The 13,092-nt window shown below is 45.5% G+C and overlaps 1 protein-coding gene across 2 annotated transcripts; it reads right to left on the bottom strand.

The window, feature by feature from the left end:
• Window positions 1-240: 240 nt before the first annotated feature.
• On the bottom strand, window positions 241-11,483 carry maneal (mannosidase endo-alpha like; the record flags this gene model as incomplete). Of its 2 annotated transcripts, none has more annotated exons than XM_080859754.1 (4): window positions 241-877; window positions 2,057-2,133; window positions 9,744-9,853; window positions 10,871-11,483. In XM_080859754.1, the coding sequence occupies 4 exons, from the start codon at window positions 11,481-11,483 to the stop codon at window positions 241-243; spliced, it is 1,437 nt and encodes a 478-aa protein (XP_080715880.1). The 2 variants fall into 2 exon arrangements, with proteins under 2 accessions (XP_080715880.1, XP_080715881.1); XM_080859755.1 differs by having other exon boundaries at window positions 9,699-9,853; window positions 10,871-11,378.
• Between the last annotated feature and the right edge of the window lie 1,609 nt (window positions 11,484-13,092).

The raw sequence follows: 13,092 nt of genomic DNA, 5'->3' as shown, positions 1-13,092 counted from the left end.
AGCGACTGGCTGTCTACAGCAGAGTACAGAAGTGCATTAGACATGTAACTGTCCTTGGGTTGAAGAGCTGCCTAGATGAAATAGATGGCAAATAAAGTCCATCACCGCAAGATAAGGTGACATAGTTTTGCAATCACTGTTCAGTCGATCTTAGAGGAACGCCACAAGATACACACGCCATGTACAGCACTCTGCACAGACACTCACAATGCACTTCACCAAACGGCACGGGCACAACAATCACATGAGCCACTGCTCCTTCTCTTTGCTAAACTGTTCTGCCCACCTCCTGGTGATGTCCAGGTAGAGATCGGCATTATGGGGCTTGTAGTCCAGATAAAGCCGCGTGACCGTCTTCTTGGGCACAGATCTCTCAATCTGCGTACCCTCGTGCCACTCGTTGAAGGACGTGATGGTGATGACCTCCGGCCTCACCGACAGGGCGGCCTGCAGGGACGTCTCGTAGTAGCGCCCGTTGACCCGGTTCCGGGTGTTGTGGTTGTTCCACGGCCGCACCGCAGTGTCCGCGTAGCCCGGCCCGGCACTGGGCACGAACAGCAGGTTGTTGCCGTCGCAGAAGGCCTTGATGGCCTTCCAGTTCTGGTGCGAGGAGCCGAAGGAGAAGCCGTTGGAGGCGAAGTAGGTGTACATGCCGTCGAAGCCCCCGGCCAGGATGTCATGCTTGTGGCGCTCCTCCACGATGAGGGCGACGAAGACCCCGTCATAAGGGGTGCCCCGCAGGCTGTGGGCCCCACTGGAGGTCAAAAGGTCAGCCCAGGCCTCTGGAGGGGTCAGGTACGAGTCATAGACGTAGAAGAGAGGCAGAACTTTCCCTGTGTCGGACTTGAATCTGTAGAAGGCTCCATGATTACCATACCTAGGGGGAGTGATTTTGCATTAAAAAAAGATACATGAATGGCCAATTCGATTCAATTATAATGTATAAAATCAAAATGAACGGTTATGAAGGTAAGGTAAGGTTATATATTATATTGCTTAAGTACGAATAAACTAAAGGACTGAAAAAGGATCATTGTTAAATATGACTCTCAAACGTATTGTAAAAAAAAAGCAGTCTTACATTAAACATATGCTTTCAATCATCACCAAAGACATCATTTGACAAGTGCACACACTAACAAGGGAAACCAGAATATGGTTGTTATGTTTTCATTGCAGATCAGTGCACAGTAGCATGTAATGTTTTCATCTCCGTCCAGATCTTCCCATAGGCAGATGGCTGAGCCAGTGGGATAGATGAGAGCTGGCACTAGTAGTTCTAATGCGTGCCCGAGAAACCGATTCAGCTCACCGTGCAGGGATCTATCTTCAGTGTCATACTTCGCTTAGCACAACGACCGTCAATTAGCCTCTCCGTGTGCTCTACAGACCTTGGCCAACGTTTCAAGGTTGATATGTCAGATCTGCCTACAAGGATGTTCCCCCTACAGTGTCATTTAAGAAATAATAATGATCCCTGTACCGTTCGCAGACGTTTTCCCAAACACAGGGACATTTAAAAAACTCGGCTGACAGGTTATCAAATTTGCCACCGCCCGTCAACCCCTATCTGTAATACTCTCGGTGGAAGTTCACATCGACCGCATCAAGGCCATGGTGACCTTCTGCCTCATACATATTTAAACAAAAGTCGATGTTGACTTTTTAGTCTATTTCAGGCACCTGTGTCTGCTGTACTTTGTGGCGAGATAAAGCTGGCTCGTGTGTCACTCCCAGGTCTACTAGGATCAAACGTAGGTGGACAGCGATATAGAGAGCGGGGGAGTTCTAAGCCCTGGTGTCTGTGGGTTAGCTCGGTGACAGATCTTTAATATGTGCTCTGTCTGGGCAGGCTTTACAGCATTTACATTTACGTCTGTTCATTTCACAGATGCTTTTATCCAAAGTGACTAGCATAGTACAGCACAGTGTAGGTATGTATGTTTACCAGGATGTATTCTCCCAGTGTGCCAGGCCCATGACTTTGTTAGCACCTTGCGCTATCAGTCATTTAACCAGTGGAGCTACATAAACTAGGGAAAAAAAACGAACCTACTTGTCAATGATGTATTTAATGTTGTCATGCATGCTGAGGTCTGTCCGTCCCTTGTACGGCTGGATGTGGAACGCCACCTGTGGGGGGGAGATCAAGACGACAGGCTTTAATGTACTTAGTTAATGAAACAGATGCATTATTCTCTACAGCCGGGTGTGGAGCGCTACCTGTGGGGAGAGAGAGCAGGGGAGAGGCTCTAAGGTACTTAGTTAATGAAACATTAGTCAATGCATTATTCCGGTTCATTATTTCACAGCATCACATTACCTGTCGAGGTAATCAGTTTACCCTTCGAAAGAATAAATAATGTGCATGTTGGCATTTAAGAGTGGCTCAGTTAGCAGACATTTTAACCTTTAGTGACTGAAGATAATGTGACTGAATATACAGCATTTATTTGGCTGCTTCCTAGGAAGTGACGTAACTATAATTAAGATATTTCCTTTGCCTGTCTTACAGCTAATCATTTTTTGGTTAAATCAACAATATTTAAGGTGTTAAGACGTCCAGCTTTGAAGTGAAGCCTTTATCAGTTTGTTGTCCTCTCAGCTGTGGACGTCAGCCCAGACTCCATGCCAGATCAGGGCCAAAGCCGTCACAACCTCTGCCACTATCTGGGCCGCAAACAAGGGCACCATCTGTCACCGTCACTGGCTGAGTGACCTTTTCTGCGCCAACGGAGCCTGCAAAGGGTCGGACACTGGAAGCGGACACCACTGCTGCCCGCCACTCAGAGTGGACTTAGAGGACCATTTTGCCAGCCGCACCACTAATTGTGTGAGAAAGCCACAAATGTCAGGCGCCAGGTGTCTTCTCACTCTCTCTCTCTCTCTGCAGCGGAGGAGTTATTTCAGGGTGAGGGTGGGGGCGCGGTCGATGCCGTCGGATCGATCGGGTCAGCTTGTGTGTAAGGGCACTGGCCAGGAAACGAGACGAGAGGTGACTTGCCGGCTAGTCTTAAAATAGGTTTCTGCCTTAATTTTCTCAGGTGTCAATAAGCCAACAGACCTGATCTGGGGTCTGTTCATAATGCCCAGTGGCTCAGAGTTAAGGCACTTTATCCCACACTGAATAAAACAAACACAAAACTATATATCCGTTTGACTAGCTGTTATTTTGTAACCTGACACCACAGCTGGACTGTAACGCACAGTTAATGCTGTGAGAATCAGCAGCAGGTATTCACCGGCGTAATGAACAAGTCACACTTCCACTGAGCACATGCTTGAAACAATCCAAAGATGTCACTAGCACAAGGAATACAGTCTCCCGTCCCTGCAGCAGTGGTCATCCTTCTTCATAGCCTTCAAGGAGATGAGGCTTTGGACCAGAGCCATGGCACCGTAATCTTCTTCTTGAGCTGTGAAAAGCTTTATGGATACACAGGAGGGCTGAGAGCTTGGCTGTGCACATCATACATAACACCATGACAGCTCTCACAGTTGAGAGAGGGGTGGTGTGTGTTCTCCGTTCTGCACCTTGGAGCCTGGAGGCTGATTTAAAAAAAATAAATGTGTTGTTGTTTTTTTTTTTTTTGCCGCCACCGTGGGGCCAGTCGAAAGGTCCACTTCAGCTTGCCGACAATGAAACGCTTGATTGAGCTGTCGGGCAGTGAATGTGGTGGTGGCGGTGGTGGTGAAAAAAAAGGAGGGAGTGAAGAGCAGAGGAGAGGAGAGTGCGGATGAGTGAGCGAGCGAAAGAAGGAACGCGGCCTGAAAACACCCACCCGCTCTTCTCTCGTTCCCTCATTTCAGCAGGCAGGCAGGCAGGCGCAGTATACGCAGAGCTGCTGAACCGAGAGCTTCATAAACAGTTGCCATGGTGACGTCGTGTTTCGGCACCCCACCACAACCACCCCGACCCCTCTTCGAGTGTCAGTTTGTCACTGGTGGTTTGAAATTGCTGAAGGCCCGGGAGGTGGAATATTGTTGATCCCCCAACACACACCCTTCCTCTCTCCCCTCCATACAGCATATCCTCACAACTCCCACTCACATTTCTGTGACAGAAAGCACAGAAGCAGAGAGAGAGAAAGAAAGAAAGAAAGAGAGAGCGAAGGGCAGAAAGAGTGGGAGAGAAGGAAAGAGAACGAAGGAGAGAGAGAGAGAGTGAGGAGGAGGAGGAGAGCGTTTTGTTTATTTGCTGCTGACTGCACCACAGGAACAGGTAGTTCGCCAGGACTGTCATCAGCCCATTATGCCTTTGGGGATGAGGGGGTGGGGGTGGGGGTAGGGAGCAGAAGCGAGGGGCGGGGGGTGGGGGGTGCTTATGGAGCGTGAAATATAACAGGGAGAAGAGATGCTTCCTATTAGCTCTTTGTAATTTTGCTCAAAGGCTTACAAGCTAAAACCTCACATCCGCCTTCCTACCTCACAACCAGCCACTGCAGTCAGGAACTCAAGCATGGATGTTCACTGTTAGTAGTTTGTTTGGTAGGTGAAGGTGTCATTTTCTTCGACTGGCCCAAAAAAAATTGATGTTTATGACCATACCAGGGAGATGCTTTTTTTATCTCCGCGAGCCGCCAGTACAGACAGGGCCGACCTGTTTGATCTGTGGCATTTCAGTAATGGGAGTCAGAGAGACAGACAGCATTGTGGTGGGAAACAGGACCGGGTGTCCTTTACCACAGCATGGCTTGCCTCTTTGAACAACGGTAAATGACATTATCTGCTCATGCAGACACACACACACACACACACACACACACACACATATACACATATACACACACACACACACACACACACACACAGACAGACAGACAGACAGACAGACAGACAGACAGACAGACAGACAGACAGACAGACAGACAGACAGACAGACAGACAGACAGACAGACAGACAGACAGAGAGAGACACACACATGCCGAGATGCGGCCACTGCCAGAGTGAAAGGATGCTTGGGTGCATCAGAGTGTTTCTGTACAGTGACAAGCTGCCTGATGAACCTGTCAGAAATGGGCCTTTCACAAAGGGCCCTGTGGCAAAAAAGCTCTTTGTCACACAGTGGTTACACACAAACAAAAAGGTCTCCTTCCCTCTCTCTCTTGCTTTGCCTCCCTTGCTTTTTGACATCCATCTCTCACCATCCCCCTCTCCATTACTCTTGTTCTCATTTGCTTCATCTATCTCTCCCTCTCTTCTCTTCCTTGTGTATTGTCATCCATCTCTCATCGACTCTCTCCTATTCTCTGTTTACTTTTTTTTCATCTCTCTCTCCATCTCTCTTTCTTCATTTCTTTCCTCCCTCACTCCAGCTCACCATTCCCCTTTAATCCAGACCCATAAACACACACACACACACACACACACACACACACACACACACACACACACACACAGGGCTCAGCTCACTAGAGCATTCTCTATGTGCCCAGTCCAGCGTTAGTGACATGGCTGGTCCGTGCATTAGCCCCCCGGGGGGGCAGCATCATGCCACCGTTGCATAAGTCCAGTGGCCAAGGCCGGCCTCATGCATTCTGCATGGCCCCATTTATAAATGTGCAATGAGATCTGCTCCTTTGGCTGCTCTCTGGATTGTAATATATACACAACAGAAAACATGCACACCCACCCTTTGTGTTTGTGTATGTGTTTGTGTGATGTATGGGTGCATGTGTGTATGGTGGTGTGAGTCCGTTTGTGTGGGTGTGTGTGTGAGAGAGAGAGAGAGAGACAGAGAGAAAGAAGGAGTGTGTGTGTTTGTGTGTGTGTGTGTGTGTGTATGTGTGTGTGTGTGAGAGAGAGAGTGTATGTGTGTAAGTAAGAGAGAGAGAAAGAGAGAGAGAGAAGGAGAGTGTGTGTGTGTGTGTAAGTGTAAATGTGTGTGTGTGTGTGTGTGTGTGTGTGTGTGTGTAAGTGTAAATGTGTGTTTATGCACTGCATGTCTCACTGATCAGCTAGTGCTCCCCTTGGCAAAGGCACCTTTGGGCTGACAAGAAATATGAGCATGGTGCTGGCTGTACTGTGTGCCAATCAGTGGGAAAGCTGCAGAGTCAGCACCAGCTTCGCCAACAGGGACAACGGCAAATATGGGGAGTCCATGTTGGACCAGGGTGTTAATAACTTCTGCATGAGTAATAGGGAGCGTGCTGTGACTAGTCTCCCTCGTGTCTCTGTGCTCTGGTCACCTTCAGGAAAATGGTTGCAGGATATTTCAAATCAGATCTTAAGTCAAGAGACTTCAGTGTGTTTGAAGGTTACTCGTGACCAGAACACAATGGGCCTCATTCTCGACAGCAGTTGGGAAGACTTTCCGAAGGATTTCAGAAGGAACTCCACTTCGGACACATTTATGAAAACATTTGCATTCTCGTTATTTTTTTCTTCTGTGCTTTCTTCTGAACTTCAGACAACTTTCAGAACTCGAAATAGCAGTCGTAACTCTACCGGAATCTTCTCAAATTGGATTCCACGGGCCATCTTGTGGTTTTTTGAGGAATCGCGTTGAGGAATGACATTTGAAAAAACTCCGTATTACAGTAAAAGGGTTAACGGGCGAATTTGTGAGAACCCGTTGGTGATTGCGTTCACGTCAACTCTACAGACATCCTCGGATTAAAATAATTATGATAATAATAATAAATACGAGAATATTTGTATCATTAACAATTACGTTTCACATTTATAGTCACAATTATACGAGGTAGTGTTTATTGTTACACTAGGTCTATGCTCGTAGCTTGACTGTTCTCTCCCTTGTACGTCACTTTGGACAAAGGCCGCGTCTGCTAAGAGACTGATTGTGAATGACATGAACACTGCAAATGTAAGTGAATAAATAAATAAACACTAAGCTGCATTTATTGCAATTTATACTACTACTGGTGGCCAGTCTTCACCCCTATGGTGGCTATTTTGAAGGACAGGACGGACTACAATTTATACTCGTACTTGGGACCGGTCTTCACACCTATGGTGCCTATTTTTCGATAAAAAAAAAAGAAAGTGACTGCTTAAATGTGTTTTACGGACTTTGGACGTTCAACGTTATACAATATCTCCACCTTATTAATGAACACCTGTTACGAGGTGGATTCGGGAGATTGCGACAGCACACGTTTCTAAAATTGCGTCTCCTAATAAGGAGCTGGCAGGGCGTGTATGTATGCAAATCCACTTTCACGAGAACGCGCATCAATCTAAGAAGCTAATCGGAAGGAACCCAGTTGAGAAGACTTCGGCTGCTTATGAACACATTTTCAAGCGTGCGGGAATGCAGCGGAAGCGTTTCTCTTACGTTGTTTTTGCGAAGTCGTGTAAGAAACATTTCTGAAGAATTACAGAAAAAGGTCGAGAATGAGGCCCAATGGTCTGATCATTTTGTGAATGAACAAGAGTGACCCAGACTGATGTGGTGATATCAGTGAAAATGAGCTGCGCTGTCAGAAAATAGGTTTGGTTGTATTTGTTGCGTGCCACCTACTGCTGCATGATTACTACTGAAATCAAATGAGTGTCTTCCTTCCTTCCCTTCTTGCGGAGTGGCACTGTGTATGGGCTTGATGTGAACTCAGAGCTGGGGCCAATCTCCTGACCTGTCAGTGTGAAAAGATTAAAACCTCTAAAAGCTGTGGCGTGAGCATGTGAGAGAAACATACACCCCTATGCGCACCATGAATAATGCAGGAAGGAAGATGGAGGGTAGAAATAAAAAATAACCCCTTTGCTGTACACAAATCCCCTGAGAAGCTGCTTGCCACATTGTGCTGCTGGAGTCACATAAATCACACACACCACACACATACACATGCCCACACACGTGTGTGTGTGTGTGTGTGTGTGTGTGTGTGTGTGTGTGTGTGTGTGTGTGTGTGTGGCAGACCCTCTCACCTTCACCTTTAATTTCTTGACTGTTCTGTGGTGACTAATCGGCTTTGCTCAGTAACTCCTGTTGTGAAAGCGGTTGATGCAATGCTTGTATTCCTGATACAGCCACACACCCAGTCACCAAACGCTGTTAGTTCCTCTTTCCCATAAATCTTCATCTCCAAATGATATCACACTGTTGTATGGCTTATAATTGGAGAAACATAAGAAACATTAAACTAAAGTGCCTAAGGTAGGAAAGCCTTTAACAAGTGATAGCAACAGAATTATACAAAATGTCTTAAAGAGATTTGTAAGGTAATACCACGTAGATTTTTGCAGGGATTTGGCAGGTGTTGGCTACCATATACCAACAGATTAAGGGGAAAATGTGTAGTGCAAAGGGTCCATGCTGAAGCTGAAGTTAATATAAATAAACTAGAATGCGTTTCGTGAACGAACTGCGAGAGTGTGCTTGCTCTGTTGCGGCCATGACCGAGAGAACAAGTGCCTTGGAATTGGGGCAGGTGTCAGCTCTCCAGCTCTCCCTGCTGGATGAGCATGCACAAATGAGTATGCACAAATGAGTATGCATGAGTGAGTATGCATGAGTGAGTAAACATGAGTGAGTATGCACGAGTGAGTATGCATGAGTGAGTATGCATGAGTGAGTATGCACGAGTGAGTAAACATGAGTGAGTATGCATGAGTGAGTATGCATGAGTGAGTAAGCATGAGTGAGTACGCATGAGTGAGTACGCATGAGTGAGTAAACATGAGTGAGTAAACATGAGTGAGTATGCATGAGTAAGTATGCATGAGTGAGTATGCACGAGTGAGTATGCATGAGTGAGTATGCACGAGTGAGTAAACATGAGTGAGTATGCATGAGTGAGTAGAGCCCTGGTATGGAAGGTGTCTCTTAATATTCCTAGTTATACAGTTGAATGGAGAGGGACAGAGAGAGAAGAGGAACCGTGCGCAGGTGTCAGTGAGAGTTGTCAGTGAATCACAGGTGCAAGCCAGTTTAATGAGCCTATTATGATGTCATAATGCCTCAAAGTTCTGCCATGCAAGTCTATGGAGAAAAAAGGTGATGGAAAAAGAGGAATAAAAAAGGAGTGGCAAGGAGTACCGCCACGAAAAGTCATAGCAGCTTGCACCGGATCGGGCCGGACGTTTTGGTGTTTGAACGGCGTCTCTATCTCAATCGGGCGAGGAGTAGTTAGCTGCAAGAAAAACTACTAGAATAAAAAAAATAGTAAAAAACGAAGAACAATAGTGTGCTTCCCTTCGGGCAAGCACACTAATTATATGATACAGCTCTTCAGAATGCTGTGGGATATTCCAGTGAATTGAATGGACCATCTGAACATTTGTAAATCCAAAAATTCTTTGATAGTGAACGCTCTACTGAACATTGGGGACCTGCCCGTCCGGTTGGGATTTATTTTTCTGTCATGACTGCCGGGCTGTACATCATCCTTTACTTAAAGGGATTCTTGTCCTCAGGTGCAAGGTCATGGGACTAATATCCCCAGAGGTACAGTTCTGACTTTGAATGAGCAGGATGTCTGCTGAACAACCAAACTGCAAAATGCTTCCCTTAAGTACATCAGGTCGATGTCCAAGCGTTTATGATCGAATACAATCATCTCTCACCGGTTACCTTCACACGGTGCTGGTGGGCTGCATAAAAAAAGTCACTGTTTACAATGTGACCTCTACATTTAGTCATTTAACAGACGCTGTTCTCCAAAACGTCTTACAGTACAGTGAAGTACAGTACAGATATCCATTTTCATCAGTGTGTAACATCGCAGTGATGCACAAGCAGTACAAACCGGACAGGATACAAACGTCTCTCACCAGTTACCTTGATACGGTGCCGATGGGCGGCGTCCATGACTGCAGGCACCAGGTCCTCGGAGGGCTCGCCGTGGTCGTCGCCCACGCCGGGTGGGTACCAGGACAGCACCACCACCCCTGCAGGGGCATGCAAGGGATCACTGCCTCAGTCAATGTCAAATACAAGTTTCATGTGTTCATTTAGACACTCTAACTTAGCAACTTAAGAGTATATTTGAATAACATTCACATTTATTCAGACATTCTATTCCATAGCAATTTAGACTACATTTATTAATGTAACATACAGTCTACTCCAAAGCAATGTAGTTAGGTAGGTAGGTAGGTAGGTAGTTATGTAGGAGGTGAAGTACTTTATTGATTCCCAAAGGAAAATTGTATTACACTGCCTCAATGTCAATGTCAATTACATCCACATGTATTTATTTATGTAAGCACTCTACTCCAAAGCAACTTAGAGAACATTTAAATGGCGGTTACATGCATCTATTTAGAGGACATTTTACTTCAAAGAAACGTTCAGCACATTTCCATCAGTGTGTGGGTGCTCCTTGAGTATTGAACCCATGAGAGAACCCAGTTCTGCCAGTTGAGAGACTGGAGCACAGGAGCAATTTGCAGGCTAGACAGATGTACGCATTCTAATGTTCTATCTCTAGTGCAATTTGTGTGTGGTGCTGCCTGGTGACCACTGGATTAATGTCCATACAGTATTGTGTCATTACAAGGAGACCTTGTTCATTCTATTCTGCAGATTACATATTGTGTAGAAACACCTGATGTTTCAATTTAAAATGTGAAACAGTCTTGATCACTCCTTTGGTAATTTGGTCTCTGAGGATGTCTGAATATCAGATCTTCCACACAGTTCAGTTAAGAGTTATGTCAGGAAAACATAGGATTCAGCACATTTGATAGCAAACCGATATCTTTTAGGCTACAGTTTATGGAAAGGTGCAAACGAAAATGAATTCTATCATGTGATTATCAGTGATGATATATAAACATTTGTCATATCTCCAATGGCTTAACCTCGTCCTGACAAAGTGTAACACTTTCTTTTTTACTGTACATTAATTGAATCTATGCCCTGTAAATGTTCTGTGGCAGCCTTTCACCAGGGCATAAACCTACCTGCAGCGGCTGTTTCAATCTGCGACATGTGGGACTCAATAACCTCAGGATCCCTGGAGCTGTAAGGTCCCAGTTCGGGATAGAAACTCGAGGCAATGTCCTCCGGAGGAGTATGCTTCCCTTTGGGGTGACTGGCAGCGATTTTGGGGTCCCAGTGAGGCACAAGTACGTGGTCCCAGTGGATGTAGTTTCCGTCCATCTGTGGCGTGCCGTACCACAAGTAATAAAATATGTGAATGTCATAAAAAATACTTTTCTCGGGTCCAGAGTTCGAGAAGACTACTTTGGTGTCGCTGGGGAAACGACTCTGACCCGCAGACGCCAGGACATCGTTTGCAACTTGTCGCCTCTCCGCCCTCTCGCCCACGAACGGCACCAGGTCCATTCCGGGTGCTAGGTCCGAGAAGCCGTCGCTGGGTTTGAGGGTTCTCAAGCCCATCATAGTGCCGAAAATGAACAGCGTGAACAAGAAGAGAGCCACACAGGCTTTTTTGCGCAGCCTTGACATGGTTAGCGTCTGGGATCCGCAGAAGTAGTTCACAGTACATACCACGGAACATCCGTTTTTGTTACGTGCATGATAGGAGCGCTTCCTGGCGATATCGCTTTGCATTTCACCTCAGTTTGACAGGCTGATCACAGCGATGCAAACATATTTACAGCCTGCGGTTCGCCGTGAAAGACGCGATAAATCATAACCCTGAGTAGGCTACACGCAGTCCTTTAATGTTATGTCGCCTACATTAAGCAGATTAACCCAAATCCATAATAATGTGACAACTTGCCAAAAGATACCACCGACTTAATGTTTCTCGAAATCTACAAGTTAATATAACGTAGCGCTACAAGTTGCCCAATTTAAAGTGTATCAGTTGGGTGACACTTTCGATGCGGTAGTACCTGACATCAGCATAGGCTATTTATCTTTTACAAAACCAACAAAAGGCAGCACTCAGAGCATCCCGTGAGACCTTACTGTCAAATTCTCCATAGCAGGTTGAGCTACCATCTCGTCAGCAACGCGCAAATGTGAAGATACTCTACCTTAAACGCCTTTTGGTCATCCGTGCGTTTTACGGTTATTTTTTTGCCATTTCGGTAGGCTTACTCATTTTCTGCGCAGAGCATGAAGCTGACAGTCGTTTTCTTTCTCCCTCCATCCGAGACTAGTCCCTCAATAGATATCCAACCGCTATGCCCACACATTTAGTGTGGCCCAGCAATCGTTAATTCATCACATGGGTTCGCAGATTCGTCACCATTGTTTCCGCCGGTCGCTGCCTTCGTGTGGTCCTCTCCTGTGATGGGCACCATAGACATGTCTATGATGGGCACTACTGTACCCTATTTCTTGTCGAATCTTCCCCCAATGTGAAAGTAAAGTATTTCTCTCAGGTGAAACGCAGTTAACCAATTGTATTCGCCGAAACCGTCAGGCTGCATGGTGTGGGCGACACAGAATAGCATCTCTTATTTCTGCATTTGGATTCCTCTCTGCTTGACGAGTGCTCCTGATTAAATGTATTTCCACGAAAGAAGTATTCGGTAACAAAACTGGATAAACAGCACACTGATAATGACAGGAGGGTTCACTCGTGTTTTGAAAAAAAAACAGTCCTTAAGAGCACTATTGAGTGGACACATCTCTTCAGTTGTCCCTAGTGGTCATCAGTGAGCTACAACGCAAGGGATTCCTATCGTGGTTACATAATACCCTACCCGACTAGACTAGAACTGGATATGCACCTGTTTCATATAAATAAAATATGATAGGCTATATATTTCTTGATTCATTGAGCGTGTAAACAGTAACTACGTTAGTGAGTTATTTATTTAGTTATTTTGCATGCTCACTCGTTCATTGTTTTTTTTGTTTTTTTTTAACAGTTCAATTGTACTCGGTACAAAACACGCAAATTCAGTGGTGGATAGGCCAATCCTTCAACAACCGTTGAATATAGGAAAGCTAAAATACATAAGGCTACCTTTATCAAGAGTTAGGCCTTCAAAGAATCTTCCCTGAACTTCCAGTAAATCCATAAATTCAATAGGAAAGTCAATACAAAAGGGTCCTAAATGGCCGATACCTAAACAGTACCAGATGCTAGATAATGATATATAGTTTATACATTGATTGCATTGGTCTATCTACATATTCTAAGAATATTAAAACGGTATTTTTAATTGTACCACTATTTTAATAACAGTGCTCAAACAGGATT

The sequence above is a fragment of the Sprattus sprattus genome, assembly GCF_963457725.1.
Source record: "Sprattus sprattus genome assembly, chromosome: 20".
NCBI classification, from domain to species: Eukaryota; Metazoa; Chordata; class Actinopteri; order Clupeiformes; family Clupeidae; genus Sprattus; species Sprattus sprattus.
Note: the sequence above shows the minus strand (reverse complement) of the source record. Positions and strands in the feature narration are given on the sequence as shown.